The 18,572-nt window shown below is 36.5% G+C and overlaps 1 protein-coding gene across 1 annotated transcript; it reads left to right on the top strand.

Moving 5' to 3' along the window:
* Positions 1–237: 237 nt before the first annotated feature.
* On the top strand, positions 238–18,475 carry LOC137386865 (F-box and WD repeat domain containing protein 10B-like). Its single transcript, XM_068073054.1, has 11 exons — positions 238–787; positions 1,161–1,407; positions 2,615–2,795; positions 5,485–5,729; positions 6,819–7,019; positions 8,631–8,758; positions 9,790–9,938; positions 11,562–11,704; positions 13,105–13,263; positions 16,310–16,578; positions 17,244–18,475. Exons 1-11 carry the CDS (start codon positions 238–240, stop codon positions 18,236–18,238), a joined length of 3,267 nt encoding a protein of 1,088 aa, XP_067929155.1. The 3' UTR covers positions 18,239–18,475.
* The last annotated feature ends 97 nt before the right edge of the window (positions 18,476–18,572 follow it).

Here is an 18,572-nt window from a genome sequence, read left to right on the forward strand (position 1 = left end):
TCAGCATGCCTTAAGGGTTTGTGCTGAAGCATTATTAATAAGTTTTCAAAACCTGCAGGTAGTCTGGGTATGGAATTCTGAATAAAGCACCATGTAACATGGGATTTTTATTTCTAAAATTTTCTACTACGTGATAAATTTGTTTTTCATAAAGAACAATGTATGTTCAAGGATAAAAATTTTTGATCAAATATTTTTAAAGCATCTATATCTCACTATACATTATAATAATTTCAGATGGAAACAGTCTTCTGCGAAGATATACCTCTAGATAGAAACTCCGAGTATTATGAGTTCAGTGTCGGAAAAGCCGAAGAACTACGATGTGCCAAATCCTTAGAAAACAGAGACTGCGGCGAGTGTGAATCGTGCCTTCTATCCCATAGTATTCTCTCTACTAAGAACTGGTTCTGGAGATGCAGTCATAGAGTGAAGAAGAAATTTTTAATGGGATTGGTTCAAAGATTTCATAGCGTAGATCTTCTTAAATATACAGTTCAAATATTGAAACCTCTGATATCCAAAGACTTTACGTATGCTCGCAATAGGTCTGCTCCAAGTTTAGACACTGACAATGTCAAGGCCTCATCTAACAGAGCTCTCAGTATGGCTGACATTGATTTGAGCATAAAATACACATGGAACTGGTTTGTCTCCAGCAACTACTGGACTAAAAGCAACTTCCTATTGGGTCTTTTCAAGTTATGCGAGGTACAGCTACTTTTTATGGTGGGAAACCATGCTAAGACTCTCCTCTCGGCAGAGATCAAGGCTCTTTCTCACAAAGGTTAGGAAATATTGTATTTTTGCTGTTTTATGTTAGAGGCATATTTTGATTTCTTACACAAAATTTTGTTTATATCATGCCTCAGTAAACCAGCTTTCTATCTGCTTAACAAAGAATCTTATCTCACAGATCTAATGACGGACTAATAACAATTTTATGCGTGTCGCTGCATTACTCCATACTACGGTAATCTAAATGGTAATTTATCATGAATCTTCGTAAATGGAATTCTTCATAATTTAAACTTGATAATGGATATTTAGCATACAATATAGGTTTATATACCGTCAGTTGGTTATGTCTATTTGTTACAAGTTGCTAAGCAACGCTGTGATTTCAAGTCTGCTAGCATTTATACTTCCATTTTCTTTAGATGAGCAGTTTTCCAGTCGTGTCAGCTCCGCAGTGGTTGCATCACGATACGGCAGTGCAGTGTCCGCTAAATCTGCTCCTGAAATAATGGAGTCTTCAGGCTACCGAGTCACAAGTGCTAAGGCTAAACAAACCTTGACAAAGGAAAATGCACCCGCAATCACGACTGACTGGAGTGAGGATGATCAGGATGACCCAACCCTGTTTGTGGCACCGGACAGCGAGAAAGCTCTTGTAGGAGTAACAAGGTACTTAGAGCAGGCTTTCAAAATAAATAAAAATCCTGATGTGGCTCATTAGAAAACACTACACAGGCAATTTAGTCGAATCATTTGTGCTGTGAATTCAAACATCAGGTACTGTTGTTTTGCTGACAACCACGGCAATACAGTCGCAGAACATGTGTAGTATTTGAACGTATTTACATGTATGTCATCTAGCCTTGTGCTGCTCACAAGCATTATGGCTATTATGAGTGTTGCTATGATGCTGTGGATGTGTGATGCTGACATTCGACTAATTTGAGACGTTCACTCACGACCATTTCTAGCTCTCTCTTGAGCATTTTTACTAGAAGTTTATATTTTCTCATCATAATACATCGGGTAATGGCTAATATGTCAATGTTTCTAAATTAAAAATGCTGTTAGTATGGACTTCAAGATTTGATTTGGCATTACTTACGACAACAATCTCTGCACTGGGAATTGTGAAACAGTTTGTTGTCGCACCTATTTTAATTGTATTAACATATGAAAAGAGCTATTCTGTTCATGCTAGTTGAAGGGGAAGACTAATTAAGCTCAACTGGCGGAGGTTGAATGCAGCGAGAGTCAAGGATAGCAACTCCTTATAATTTGTGCTTTTCATGAAATACTTCACTGGGCAATTTAAAAATGCTTCGACCAGAGCCTAATGCGCTGTTTCTAAGTACTAATAAAGGATATAGAAATACTCTGTTTGTTTTGTTCAGCAAGCGTGGCTAAGCTATTGGACTGTTGCAATATTAGGCTTAATAAATTACAAATCTAAACATGTTTACATATTCTCGGCATTACACGTGTCATTGAGCCTTTTCGTGGCCTTGTGAAAAGATTTTGTAATTTGAAATTTTTTTTAGCTTTTGAGATATAATATAGGAGCTTGACTACTATGAAAAACGTATTTGAAGTAGATTGCATTTTAGATTCATCATAGAAATTTACCTGGCATTGTTGAACTATATTGTCAATCAACAGCGTGGGCATGTTATTTACAGAGGGACGTAGTTTTCATAGGGACATAGGGGTGTAAGGAGCGGAGGTCAGCTGATTCTAACACTATAAATCTGGTGAGACTGTCATCAGACAGTTCTAGTATCTGTCACATCCCAGAAGAATAGCACTGATACATCTAGCATCTCATCATGGCTGAATACACATTGTTATGTACATAGATGAATAATATCTGTTCTAGATATAGAGATTATATTAAGGAGTTGCCTGTCCACCTCTCAAAGTGCATTCTTGGCTATTTGGATGAGGCAACATTGTTCAACTGTGGCCGAGTCAGTTATCACTGGCATGTGCTAGTTGAGGAAATGAGGGCAGAGTTCTATGCCAACCAGCAGATGTGGGAGGACATCATGCTCATGCAGGTTGACATTAGCCTATTTTAATTTTTCTCGCTGATTTATGCTGATTTATCTAGAGGATCGTAACTTGACTAGCTAGTTACTGTCTGGGAGTGACTAATGCTTGTTAGTACTATCTCAAATAACTCCTGTACCAACAGTCTTATCTCAAATAACTCATCGATAGTAAAACTGTCACAAATGACACTTGCAGTTGTTCCACCTACAAGTAGCTCATCTAAATTGATCTTATCAGAAGGTGAATTGAATAAATTAAGTTTAATTAAAATCAACTAATGCATGTTGACAGCATCTTAAAGTAAGTCATGTATACTGGTACTGCATAAAGGGAGTCACTTGTACTGCATAAAGGGAGTCACTTGTACTGTGTGAAGTTAGTCACTTGTACTGTGTGAAGTGAGTCACTTGTACTGTGTGAAGTGAGTCACTTGTACTGTGTGAAGTGAGTCACTTGTACTGAATAAAGGGAGTCACTTGTACTCTCTGTAGTGAGTAACTTGTACTGTGTGAAGTGAGTCACTTATACTGTGTGAAGTGAGTCACTTGTACTGTGTAAAGTTAGTCACGTATACTGATACAATAATATCGCTCATCTAAGATAGAGCAGTCCAGAAGTGACTTGTGAGGCACATATAAGAGTGGGCTGTACAAGGTAAACATTTAGTAAGTTCATGTGGATGCACAACTCTCCTATAATGACCTAATCAATGTGGTATCTATGTAATTTCCTTTATTGCATTAAAAATAATATACAGCAAACACTTTAGTAGTAACGCAGGATGTATGGATGTTGCCATTAAAGATAGCTTATATTGTCATGAGGAAAATATATGTTGCAAATGTATTGCTGCCATATTAGCAGACATTGTAGCAAACGCACTAGCAGACGTACCAGCAGACGTACCACCAGAAATACTAGCTGAAGTATTAGCGGATGTACTAGCAGACTAGCATATACACTAGCAGTGTATATGCTAGCAGACATTGTAGCAAACGCACTAGCAGAAGTGCTAGCAAACGCACTAGCCGACGCGTTTTCCTAAAGCAGACCGAATAATTAAACTTCAATTTTGTGTCTCCTACATTTATTGTAACACCATTGATTTTCTATTCTCATCATCAGTTTTGCTGGCCACTGCCTTGTTATGCTGCCACGCCATCTGTTTCCTGTCTATTTATTTAAGGGAAATGAAATGTTTGCATCTTTTTGCTCTCTTGCCATTCACTGAGTTTTATAATCAATTTATTCCCTTGTTCATTTAGCTTGGACAGGACATCCTGGTAATCTGTTTCATTGTTTTATATTATCACTTTTTCTATCATTTCATTACTTAGCTTTTGCATCTGCAAATATTATGCTATAACTTTTTTGCGTGTCTCCCTCTGATCTGACATAAAACTGAGGTATACTAGTATAAAGGCCCTCTCTGCTGATGTAATGTATTTAAAAAAGTGATTTTAATATTGGCACATGCATGAAAATATGTAAAAAATATCCATCTCAGTTGGCTCAAACATTTATGAACTTGACAATTGATGTCTTCATGTTATACAATTGATGTCTTCATGTTATACAGGTAAATAGTGCTTTGTAAAGCTTAGCCGAGTATTGTAAAATTTGAAGAAATTCTGAAGGCTGCAATAGAAAAATTTTGTCATATGCATCTAGAACATTCCGTCCCTGACAGAACTTTTTTTTGTCTTTCATTTTGAATTCTGAAGTGTTCAGGTGCAAAAAATCTGATCTTACAAATTCTTCTAAGTTATCTAGCTTGGTTGCACCGCTTTATACAGTTTGCACCTAACCGTAATTAGCTTTCTTTGCGCACTTCCACAGACCTACAATTCTATGGTCGCTATTCCCTACTTTCTGTGGAGAGCATTGTGTGAGCCTATACTGATCTTATCAGATGTCTATGAGTAAACAATTGCATTGATTTGTATGGCTTTATCGATTGGTTGTGGGATGATGTGCATTATTGCTCCATTGATCTCATTGGCTGCTGCAGTTTGAGCTCCGGTCGATCTTCTATTGTCATGCCATCTAGAGTTAGCGAGATCATATCTGTAAATATTGTCATTTTCAATTATTTAAACAAAAATAACAAGTTCAGAATTTAGCCTACATAATCATTCAAAAACATCTATTTACAGATGTTTGGTTTACATATTTAAAATCAAGCCAAAATGAGGATTAATTTAATATATCACTTAGGGCAATTGACTAAATTCACCATAACGATGCTGTACATGAAAATTTTATTTTTCCAACTAGGGAATTCAGTTTATTTCGCGCACCTCTATAAAGTTAGTAAGATAGATTTCAGCTTTGAACAAAAACGAACACTGCTGATTTTAGCTTTGAACAAGAACGAACACTGCTGATTTTAGCTTTGAACAAGAACGAACACTGCTGATTTCAGCTTTGAACAAGAACGAACACTGCTGATTTCAGCTTTGAACAAGAACGAACACTGCTGATTTCAGTACGAGTTTGAGAATTTTTAGTTACCGGTATTTTCTTTTGCCTAATTCTCTAATCAGGGAACAACATGAACATAACTGTTGGCCATAACTGTTAGTCATGACTGTTAGTTTATAACTGTTACTCATAACTGTTTGTCATAACTGTTAGTTATAACTGTTACTCATAACTGTTAGTCATAACTGTTAGTTATAACTGTTTGTGCAGGGATCTTCAGGAGTTAATCCTAACTATGCCAATGACATAGATATTCTTGTGCCCAATGTAAAAGCGGACACGTGTGAGTGCATCAAGTTGGACGGAGAAGTCGATCCAAAGGTATACAAAGATGAGCGATTTAAGAGTGAGATGAACATAGAGAATGCCTATGCCGGCTACAGCTCACGCAAGGTCATCATGGAGGAAAGGAACCTTTTCTGTGGCTCATACAATGTCCTTGTGCTTGTCAATGAGTATGTACTCTCCGCGTAGATTTCTTGATCATATGTACTTTTTTGTTGAAGCTGGCTATGATCAGCGCTGAGAAGCATGTTTGCTCTAAATCGTGATAAAAAGAAACAAAAACAGTTACGTTATTTATCAATGAAGGTCTATAAAGAGTGCGTGATTTAAGTCACAGCAGTTGTGTTCCTGGACACTCCGACAAAATGTTCCTGTTTTATTTAACTTTTTCTAATATAGAATAGTTGAAGCAGGTTTTATGTCAATAGATGACAATAGTGCATAACTTCAAGTTGATTTGCCAATCAGCCATAACATCTAGCTATATAGCCATAACATCTAGCCATATAGCCATAACATCTAGCCATATAGCCATAACATCTAGCCATATAGCCATAACATCTAGCCATATAGCCATAACATCTAGCCATATAGCCATAACATATAGCTATATAGCCATAACATTTAGCTATATAGCCATAACATCTAGCCATATAGCCATAACATCTAGGCATAACATCTAAGCATAACACCTAGGCATAACGTATAGCCATAACATCTAGGCATAACGTCTAGTCGTAATGTCTAGCCGTAACGTCTAGCCGTAACGTCTAGCCGTAAATGTCTGGCATCTATCAGAAATATGTAAACTAAAATACTCAATGTAAATTTGCTACCATGTTTATTTCATTTTAAATAGCCACAAAATATGCATTTACAATACCTACCAGGTCACTGGTGAGAGCATCACTTTATGACGAGCAAATGCACAAGACAAGCTTTAAAATAAGGTTGTCATGCAGCTAAAAGTATAGTTATTTATTTTAATCATTGTTGAAATATAGTTTAGATATCTTTAAATTGTGACATATTTCTATATTGCACGTCTGAGTGTTGTCTCACATGTCTGAGGTTTGCAATAGCTGAACAGCCCTCAGCGAGTATCAAATAATATGCTTTGAAAGGTTGCTGCTACCCAATAATCAAATAGCAACAGTTACGTTTCTATGACTGACCTGTTCGTCAGCAGGTACTCTATGTTCTCCTGGCAGCCAGTAAGAAATCTTTAACACTGCTACATAGCAATATTTCCTGTCTAGGCACAACAGAGATCGAGTGATACACGCGAGTGGAGGTAACTTTTTACCATACAGCAAGGACAGACGCTGTCACCTTATTGATATTAGGACGGGGCGTGATACTGAACACCCGATTGCTGGGCATTCGGGATCCATTAAATGCGTGAACATACAAGAGTCCGAGGGTTTCGTCTTGACTGGTAGCTTTGACACAAGTGTGAGGTGAGGGTATAGGTCAATGTTACTATACTACAGCCATAGTTATGATATAGTCAGTTTTCAAATTAGTATGTAGCATTTTATATACTGTTTTAGCTGTAGTGAAGTTTATACATGGACAGGAGTCGGCAAAAATTGGCCTTTAGGCTGGATACGGGGCAGTCTTTCAGTATTTTGGTCCGGCCTTCATTTTTTTCCTGTGTTCTAGCTAACTTATTTGTCGCAGTTATTGCAGAAACAATAGCGCTGAAAGCATGCGTTAAAAAAATTGAAACTCATTCAATTCGCCAATTGGTTCTCTCGTCTAAGTTTTCTTCTCACACCGCTCTCATTCACTTCTAACATCTATTGCCACGCTCTCAATTTCCATTATTGCCAGTTCGTGCCAAGCGCGTGATCGCGATGTTTGGTAGCACCTATTTTTGTGAGTAGCTCTTTTTGAAGCTGAAATTTTGTAAGAGTAATCTGCCATCTCAGCTCACAGGCACACACCTAAATGACATTCTGTTGTTGAACACTTCCTCCACCAATCCTTATGTTGTTTCCATCACAAAGAAACATGTTTCCAATTGATTGTGTCGTATATATTTTAATGTTTATTTTTTCTTAGAAACTTGTTTTTGCCGGCCTAGTGCGCCTTCGCTGCTCCGTGTGTTGACCTAGTAGTTTAAAATGCTTGTCACCCCTGTACTAGGCAACAACGTGGTATTAAAATATAGCAACCTGCACTATATATCTACACTTGATGTAGGTTACATGATAGCCTTACTCCCTACAGGTTGGTTAGTCAATTATGTTATATATGTACAATGATAAAGCACATCTGCATGAGGTATATGTATAAAAATTGAAATCTTTCATAAAAGCTTTTACATAGCTCATTAACAGCATAAAATTTAGCAGTAAAGACTACAGATAGGACGTTGGGTTAGCTATTTGCAGTCTGGATCATGAAATGTAGAATGCTGTTTACTTTTCTCTGATACTTTGAATATGATATTATGATCAGCAGCTCCTGTAATATGTATTATACTCAAATGGCAAGCTAGACCAGTCTTGATGTTTAGTTACGTTGAGTAAAACTCCCCTAGAAGTCTAGTAGATGAGTTATTACATCATCACTTCACTCAGCTGTTGACTGTCACTTCATGTTTTAGGGCTGGGCTAATTCTGTAGGTTATTCATCTTCTATGTATATAAAGTCATAGATTGGTCCTGCAATCACGTTTTGTGGAGTTACCGTCACCTCGACTACTTCATGCGGCTCACAATACCAAGAGTTATAGTAACAGTTACCTCCATATTCAGTTATATGTATAACCTTCTTTTCTCTGCAGTGTATATTCTCGTCTGTCTCTGCGTGTTGTGAAGCGCACAGAGTTACCCAACACGCTATAGCCATCGGAGTAGAGTGCTGAGAATGTGCTGCGATGATTAGCGCTGTCTTTTGTTGAGAAATTATTGATTTCAGGATTTTGTTCGGACGCAAGAGAAATGGAGAGTCATATGCCAATGTCCGACATACTTTGAGAAAAATAGTTAGAAATGAATTTTTTATTTTTGTCTTTTCTACTTGTAAGCTTATTTTTGAGACAATTTTACAATTTTTTATAGAAAGTGGGACTTGACTACATTGAAATGTGTAAAAATATTCAATGGGCATCAAGACACGGTCGTTGCACTTGATTACTGTGTTAAGGGAGAGCAATTTGCCTCAGCATCCCATGACAAGTCGTGCAAAGGTAGGTAGATCAAAGCTGCTCTAAGAAACCCTATGTTAAAATACAACTGATTTGTTACAAATACATTGTAAAATATTATTACTCTTTATGCTATTGGAATATTTAGATACATTGTAAAATATTATTACTCTTTATGCTATTGGAATATATAGATACATTGTAAAATATTATTACTCTTTATGCTATTGGAATATATAGATACATTGTAAAATATTATTACCCTTTATGCTATTGGAATATATAGATACATTGTAAAATATTATTACTCTTTATGCTATTGGAATATATAGATACATTGTAAAATATTATTACCCTTTATGCTATTGGAATATATAGATACATTGTAAAATATTATTACCCTTTATGCTATTGGAATATATAGATACATTGTAAAATATTATTACTCTTTATGCTATTGGAATATATAGATACATTGTAAAATATTATTACCCTTTATGCTATTGGAATATATAGATACATTGTAAAATATTATTACTCTTTATGCTATTGGAATATATAGATACATTGTAAAATATTATTACCCTTTATGCTATTGGAATATATAGATACATTGTAAAATATTATTACCCTTTATGCTATTGGAATATATAGATAGGTCTGGCAAGTATTTTATAAGATACTAATTTATAAACTGATGGTTTTGGTTAAAGCAACAGTTTAGTCTTTATCAATACTGACTATCAACCAGTCCTAGAACCATTTGGGACTAGCCCTAGAACCATTTGGTCTGTGCTATGAGATGTTATGATGAACACACGCTGTAGTTATCCGCAATGGTTTGTGTTCAAATTCTTGTGGTGATTTCTGAATTGTTTGCGCAAAGTTGTTTTTCCAAGTTGATGTGGTTTTCACCTACCGCCTTAAGATTTCATACGTTTAATAATGAGCTGAAGGCTATGATATGTTGAGAAGCAAAAATTACGAGTGTGTCATCAAAAATACGGTATCATAGAATGACTCACAGACGTCTAGTTCTTTAATGCATTCTCAATATGTTTTTCTTTTGTCAGTCTGGAATATCAACAGCAAAAAGTGCTACAGAACGTTTAAGCATCGAGGGAAAGTGGTCGCAGTCGTACTGAGCAAGACTCAGTGCGTGACTGGTTGCGAACAAGGAAGGGTGAAAGTCTGGAATCTGGAGAGTGGACATCTTGTAAAGGTGCGCATTACTCCAACAGTAATCATACATATAATACCGTTTTGTTGTAAGAGTGAGGTCTCTGGTCGTGTCTTTAAAGTACATCGGTGCTTTTTAAACCTAATCTACTGATCACTACTATGCATTTCAGCAACATTTGCAATAGTTTCAATTTCAACTTTTTGTAGTATAATTGTAGTTGTGTTCCTCTTTTAAGAATATTTGGTTACTGAAACAACAAGCGTAGATGAAGCATTCACGTCTGCGGTGAACATTGAACTGCGTGTAACAAATGAATTTTGATCAATTTGTCAATATTTGTTTCAGTCATTCATGAAATTACTACTTTCTGTTTCAAATAATTGCAACTGAAGTTATGTTTTATGCCATCGATAGGTTATCATTATTATAAGTATGCATGTGTATGATCAGATCATTGAAACATCAACTTAGGCCTACGTGGTTCGTGGCAAGCACAAGTTTGTTACAAGTCACACATTATCTAAGATAAACTCACAGCTTGTATTTGAGAAGGTATTTGTATATATGCCGCCGGTAGCAGAAAGATGAATTCAGGTCAATAAATGAACTGCGTAGTCATTCATTTTAGACCAGTCTATCATGAGATGGCAATACTGTTAATTTTCTGTGAGTTGCCTCTCTTTGCTTCTTGTCAATGCCCTCTACACTTTGCAGTGAACACATTTTTGAAAATAAAACTGTTCATTGCACCAAACCAGTCTTTGATAGCAACTTTACTGTTATTATAAAGGATTCAGCCTCTAAACATCAAGTATTCATTGCGTTCGCAACTTCATATGTTTGTTATCAAAGAAAAGAGGATTGTTTCTAATTGGGCGATCCTTTCCTAGTTATCACATGATCATAGGCTATGACTACCAGAAATAAAACAACAATTTGACCAGTTTATTGCCCATCCTATCTCCACTGACAGTCTTAAGGTCACTTCGATCTCTTGTTCTTATATTAACAGAGTGTTTTGTGTTCCAATTGCCCACTACATGAGCAGTGTAGAGTTCCCTTAGGACTGTCCTATCAGCTTTTTACTTTTTAAAGTTGTTTAGGTTGTTTTACTGTTTATTCTGTCTAAATTTACATGAGTATAGTTTACAGTGAACACCTCAAAGATCTAAGAGAAGGTAACTCTAACAGACTATCATCAGTATGAAGTAGCGTAGACTTAATGTACTCTGTTTTTCGGAAAAACACTCCATGGCATTTTCGGAAATGAGTCTTGGACTGATAAGTAAATGTGGCTCTATTATTTCTCTTTCTCACAAGCATTGACATTCATTCTAGCTGAATTGATGTCTGTAGTTATCATTGAAAGTTGAATATCTCTTAGGGGCTCTTGGGTGAACACACTGTCAGTTTAGAGTTAATTAATCATTGCGGCATCTTTGAGCAAACCCAGTTGCAAATCATTATATAAATACATCCTCAATAACAAGCGTCCTTCTTTATGTGTGAATATTATGCACGTGCGCTTTTGAAAAAAAGCAATAAACCTGATTTAATACGCGCTTACAGGCGTAGGATCTGTACATCGCTGGCGCATTATTATGGTCTCAGGTCAAGGGAGGCGAATCTGCAAACTGAGTTAATTTTTTGTCTTCTTTTTAGATGCTACTTGGGCATGACAAGCAGATATCTGCTCTCCGTTTTGATAAGTGGCATATAGTGACTGCAAGCCTTGATGGATACGCACTTGCCTGGAGCAACCAGGGCAATCACAAGCGCTGCCTCACAGCTTTGCGTCATCCATGGTATGCTGTTTCTATTTATGGTATGGTGTCCATGGTTCTTATCGACATGTAATTCCTATCAACGTGTAGTTTCTATCGATATGTAGCTCCTACTGACATGTAGTTCCCACTGACATGTAGCTCCTATCCACATGTAGTTCCTATCGACAGGCAGTACCTATTGACATGCAGTTCTATAGTCCTACTTCAATATTCAATTTTTAGCTTTGGCTCTTCTACATGGTATAATGGTGGTTTGGTTTTTGTTGCTGTTAAAAATTTTCTAAAATTGCTGCTTTTACGAAAATATTGGGTGAAATTGACCCAATTCTATGTCTGCTTGAAGCTATTTAATCGACAGACGAGTTGCAACAGACGAGTTTCAAGGAAGGATTCTCAAAGTTTCCTGGCATGTCTTCTTTCAGATGATTCATGTTTTTAATTTCAGAGTTTTTGACATTTTCAGTGTAACTTACAGGAGTTGTTACCACTATTTTTTGTTTTTTTTTACGAAGAAATGTAATTCTTGTTATATTTATTAGGATTTATTGGCACAAGAAAGCAAATACGCTGAAGTTATTAGAATAATTTTTTTGTATGGTCTGATTTTCTCAAGTTTTTATTTTTATTCATAAAGCAGCAACATTAGGCAGCATAGTGAAATGACAGTAAAGCATATGGTTAGCATGAGTAGATTCTTCCAGACAGCCAACAATTTGGAATATGGGACGTCAATAGATACTAGAGATGAAAGTGTGTATGTTGATATTTTTATTGTAAATCGTCTGCCATAAAAGTGTGACAAGTTTGTTCATTGAAATTGCTAAAGAAATATTTATATCACTCCTTAATAATAGTAATATATCTGAAGTCCAATGTTTGTACTACTAGCGCATGAAATCCTTAAAAAAGAAGTTGTTTCTACTTGCAGGAAAAAGAGAAGACAACTTGTATTAACCTACATTACTTTATTGCATGTATTAATGATTAAAAGTTTATGGGATTATAAGTTGTCTTCATTTTTAATACTGTAAAAACAATGTGTACTTCTACTCAGGTAATCTTACAGGAATGGTCAATCCATGAACTGCAGTTGCCATTAATGCCTGGTTTTCATCAGCTCACTGTTACACAATAACATTACGCGATCATAAAAATGATATTCTTATTGCCCAGGTCTGTTATTCTATTATCTTGGTCTGCGACTTGAATGATCATTTTTTTCAGCATTTGGGGCAGCATTATTTAGCCTTTTTATCATAACATATTAGATCTGCTGAAGGACTTCCATCGTTATAGATTTATTCTCATTGTAGGCCTGTGCTAATTCAGCAGACTTCGGTTAGTCTTGTTCAGAGCTCAATATGTTTTTATAATATAATTTTACACATATAGATTAGACTCCTGTTTCATATTTGTAGCCCTGTGTTATGCATGGAATTTCTTTACCTACGAGTAATAACTGGAGCTGAAGATGGGAGAGTCAGAATCTGGAACATGGTAAATGGACAGTGCTGCAGGATAATGCGCGGAAACAGTCAGAGTGACCCGGTCCTCAGCATATACACTATAGGAGATAGGTAAGACATATAGGGGAGAGCGGGGTGCATTGGAACACGCGCATTATAGCTAGATTAATTGAGTTGTTTGCTCCCAAAATGAGTCATGGCCGGAAACTACATTACTGAGTAGCCATTTTCTTCTCTAGCTTCTAGGAGAAATCTTAAAACTTTGGTCAGTTAAAAGATTGTTTTCATAGGTAAAGGTAAATTAGGATCTTGCAAATAATATTATTATTTTGGCATGAGTGTGTAATACAATTAAATAAGGTTTTACTCAAATACATTAAAAAGTGTAAGCTATTGATGTAAATGTCTTTGTTATCAGAAACAAGATTTAACATTAAAAATAACTTATTTTGTTAAAACTCACTTTAGGGTGCATTGAGACATGTCCCAATGCACCCCACTGATTTTATGACAACTATTTGTATTGTAGAGCTAGCCAAAACATGGTTAAAATAGGTGCTACTATTAGCTGGTGCTACTATTGGCTGGTGCTACCATTGGCTGGTGCTACTATTGGCTGGTGCTACCATTGGCTGGTATTACTATTGGCTGGTGTTACTATTGGCTGGTGTTACTATTGGCTGGTATTACTATTGGCTGGTGTTACTATTGGCTGGTGTTACTATTGGCTGGTACTACTATTGGCTGGTGCTACTATTGGCTGGTGCTAATATTGGCTGGTGCTAATATTGGCTGGTGCTACCATTGGCTGGTGTTACTATTGGCTGGTGCTACTATTGGCTGGTGTTACTATTGGCTGGTGTTACTATTTGCTGGTGCTACCATTGGCTGGTGTTACTATTGGCTGGTGCTACTATTGGCTGGTGCTACTATTGGCTGGTGTTACTATTGGCTGGTGCTACTATTGGCTGGTGCTACTATTGGCTGGTGCTACTATTGGCTGGTGTTACTAAACGAGTGGCTGAGCGCATGACTTGCAGTGAACGTATCTGTTGACATGTAATCTGACAATACAACTATTTGCAAAATGATGCAAGGAGTTTTTTGCTAATCACCGTGTTGAACTATCAGTTTACAAAGTAATTAGTCATCATAATACAATGTATAACAATCTGTAAACTATCCCATATTCAATAGAATTTAAATGGGTGTTACTATGCATTATAATTGCTTTTTGTTTATATAGTCCCAGTTAACCAGATACATGTCCCAATGTACCCTAGGGTCAGGGCACGGTAGGACAAAAAAGTTACATTGTATAATGCATACAATTGTGTGCATACAAGGTGTGCAACGTATGCCGCCCTTTTATCTCAAAGAATTACAAAAGTAGCTTTATAATGGCACATAAAATGTCAAAAAATGCTGATTTTGTCCCAACGCCCGGCTCTCCCCCACTATAATACATATGATATGTATAGTATAGGTAGATCTATAGTATGGTATGTGCTATAAGATACCAGTATGGTATGTGCTATAAGAGATCAGTATGTTATACACTATAGGAGATCAGTATGTTATACACTATAGGAGATCGGTATGTTATACACTATAGGAGATCGGTATGTTATGCACTATAAGAGATCGGTATGTTATACACTATAGGAGATCGGTATGTTATACACTATAGGATATCGGTATGTTATGCACTATAGGAGATCAGTATGTTATACACTATAGGAGATCAGTATGTTATACACTATAGGAGATCAGTATGTTATACACTATAAGAGATCGGTATGTTATACACTATAGGAGATCGGTATGTTATACACTATAGGAGATCGGTATGTTATGCACTATAGGAGATCAGTATGTTATACACTATAGGAGATCAGTATGTTATACACTATAGGAGATCAGTATGTTATGCACTATAGGATATCAGTATGGTATACACTATAGGAGATCAGTATGTTATACACTATAGGATATCAGTATGTTATAAACTATTGGAGATCAGTATGTTATACACTATAGGAGATCGGTATGTTATACACTATAGGAGATCAGTATGTTATACACTATAGGAGATCAGTATGTTATACACTATAGGATATCAGTATGGTATACACTATAGGAGATCAGTATGTTATACACTATAGGATATCAGTATGTTATACACTATAGGAGATCAGTATGTTATACACTATAGGAGATCAGTATGTTATACACTATAGGAGATCAGTATGTTATACACTATAGGAGATCAGTATGTTATACACTATAGGATATCAGTATGTTATACACTATAGGAGATCAGTATGTTATACACTATAGGAGATCAGTATGTTATGCACTGAAAGAGATGCATGTATGTTATACACTATAGGAGATCAGTATGTTATACACTATAGGAGATCAGTATGTTATACACTATAGGAGATCAGTATGTTATACACTATAGGAGATCAGTATGTTATACACTATAGGAGATCAGTATGTTATGCACTGAAAGAGATGCATGTATGTTATACACTATAGGAGATCAGTATGTTATACACTATAGGAGATCAGTATGTTATGCACTGAAAGAGATGCATGTATGTTATACACTATAGGAGATCAGTATGTTATACACTATAGGAGATCAGTATGTTATACACTATAGGAGATCAGTATGTTATACACTATAGGAGATCAGTATGTTATGCACTGAAAGAGATGCATGTATGTTATACACTATAGGAGATCAGTATGTTATACACTATAGGATATCAGTATGTTATGCACTGAAAGAGATGCATGTATGAGAGCGATTCGATAAGTAAAGATAATTTTACTAAAAGTTAAGTTGTAGTTTAGCTAGATACTATATTTTATTTTTCGACATATCTGCCAGTCAAGTCGACATATCTGCCAGACCAATCGACAGATCGGCCAGACAAGTCGACATATTTGCCAGCTTGATACCCGTATCTTGATCCTATCAGCATAATAGTCTGTAGATTGCTTTTGTAACCATTTACTCACAGTAATATCAACAAAAAAATTTTTTTTGATTTTTTACTTATACACAAATTGTAAAACATTCAAATAGTAGCAAAGCCTTAAGATCTCAAATGGGAACATATACGTATGCGTTTCTCCATTACAGAATGACAATCAATACCAAATCTAATGTACTCATGCTAACATTTGAGAGCATCGAGTGGGACTACAGCCAGGAGACGGACAAAGTTGTCTCCCTTGTCGATAACAACAAGTATGCCGGGGCACCACTCAAGGTCTACTCTTACCCGTACATCCGGGCTCAGCGCATGGCTCATGCTGACTCCGCTGACGAGCGACTCATATCCAAGACCAATAAGCCTAGATTCAAGCGGATGACATCCGCCCATTCTGCTCGAAGTGCTTTTAACCAAGGTCAGAGAGAGTTTATAATACGCAGTAGATGTAGCTCCAGTATTAATAACTGGTCTGCTAAAGAGAGCTGTGAAGCCTTTGAGCCTTTACATTTACACTCACTAAAGATAGGCTGCCTTGCACGTATATCAGTAATGAGGTTGTAGCATATATGGCTAGCTGAGGTTTGGCTGTAACATTAGTGAAGCGCAAGCAATGCGTAGAACATCATCTCACTGTATTTAATGCCCTTGTTTCCCATCTACTCATATACAATGTAGCAGCAGACATCTTTGTAAAAGACGCGTATTGCTATGTTGTCTTAGAATTGTGTAAACATTATGATCAAAGGGGTGCTATAATAGATATCCAACACTGATACTGCTTCTATATATTGCTCTCTTGTATTGTCCTATGCTTTCGACAAAGATTCCTATCGATTATACCATGAATAGATAGCTAATGCGAAATTTACATCAAATCAAAAGCTGAGGCATGAAATGTCTTGAGTGTTACCTGCACCATTCTCAATGGCTTTGCCCACGAAGGTACAAAGATGTCGAATCGTGAAATCTGTTTTGTAAGAAAATCATATGGTAGGCGGTATACAAAGATCCGCCGAGTTGCAATGGGCAAAAATATCCACACCACCTACTCCTTACATAGACTGTATTTTTGTGTTACAGGATCTCAAGCTAACTGTGAAGCTGAACCACCGCAAAGTAAGCATTTAACATTGAAAGAAGAGCCCGAATTAATTCCGACATCTACGGCACCAAAAGTAAAACAATCGGTGTCTATGTCAATTCTACCTGATAGAATAGATGATGATGATGACAATGAAGTTCCAGCCACAAGTCTAGAAAAGAGGCGAGTATCTTGGGCATTTGAACATCCAGAAATACCAAAATGTTCAGATCCATCACTAAACGAGATGAAAACATTGCTCAAAAAACAAATTAGAAGTGAAACCCAAACCCCGGATTTTATCTACCTTACCATTTCAGCACTAAAAAATCAAGTTGCGTCTACATATCCTTTTGAACACTCAAACAATCAAGAGTTTCCAAATAAGCAGAAAAAGAATTTGACATGCAAACCGATACTAAGATATCGGCCTAAGTCTTCTCCATCCAGTATTGATATCAAAACAAAAGTGGACATTTCCGAAGGTTTGGCAGAGTTTCTTGCAGACCACGCTATCGTGGATGATGGTAGAAGTGTGAGAAGTGGACAGACATCGGCAGGAAGAACATCCCATTCAGGAAAAAGTATGGATAGAGTGGCATCTGCTGCAACAGCCGAGCAAAGAGCACAAAGTGCTCAAATGCTCAGAGTTCAATCAGCGGGTACACCAAGATCCAAGTCAGCAGATTGTTGGAGAGTAAAAACAGCAAAAAAACTGAGAACAAGAACTAAAGGTCATCATGGGCTGACAACGACAGCTACCGAAACTAGTATTGTGCCTATGCTTATGTACCCAAAAGATGGCCTAAAACCTACAGCTGACAAAAGTCAGATTAAGAAATGGACGAGCCAACAAAGTATTGCTAAAAACCATCCACTCTGTTCTGATCACAGCTTGAAGTTGCGAACATATACAGAGGAAATGAATCTATTGGCCGATTTAAAACTTCAGTCAGCGCCCACAAAGCAAAAGGCAGCTCAGGTTATGTCTTAGCACTTTTCACATGTTCAACATGAAATTTTTTACAAAGCTTCAAAAGCTCAATAATGTATAATAGTACAAGTCGTATATTAGTAGTTTATATACAGCTGCAGTTTACATACTTTTTTATCTCTTGCATCTGATTGCTCAAAATTGGATTTCTCTTGTGTCTTATTGATTTTGTCTACTTGTTTTTTTATGGATTTTTGACAAGCACCAACGCTGGGATTGAAATAGACTTTGCTTAAAATAGAGCCTAGCCAATCATCTAAACTTTATACATCAAGGAACATTTTGTATGGCATACAGAGTTTATTCAAAACGTATATTCAAATACATTCATGCT

The sequence above is a fragment of the Watersipora subatra genome, chromosome 1 (assembly GCF_963576615.1).
Source record: "Watersipora subatra chromosome 1, tzWatSuba1.1, whole genome shotgun sequence".
NCBI classification, from domain to species: domain Eukaryota; kingdom Metazoa; phylum Bryozoa; class Gymnolaemata; order Cheilostomatida; family Watersiporidae; genus Watersipora; species Watersipora subatra.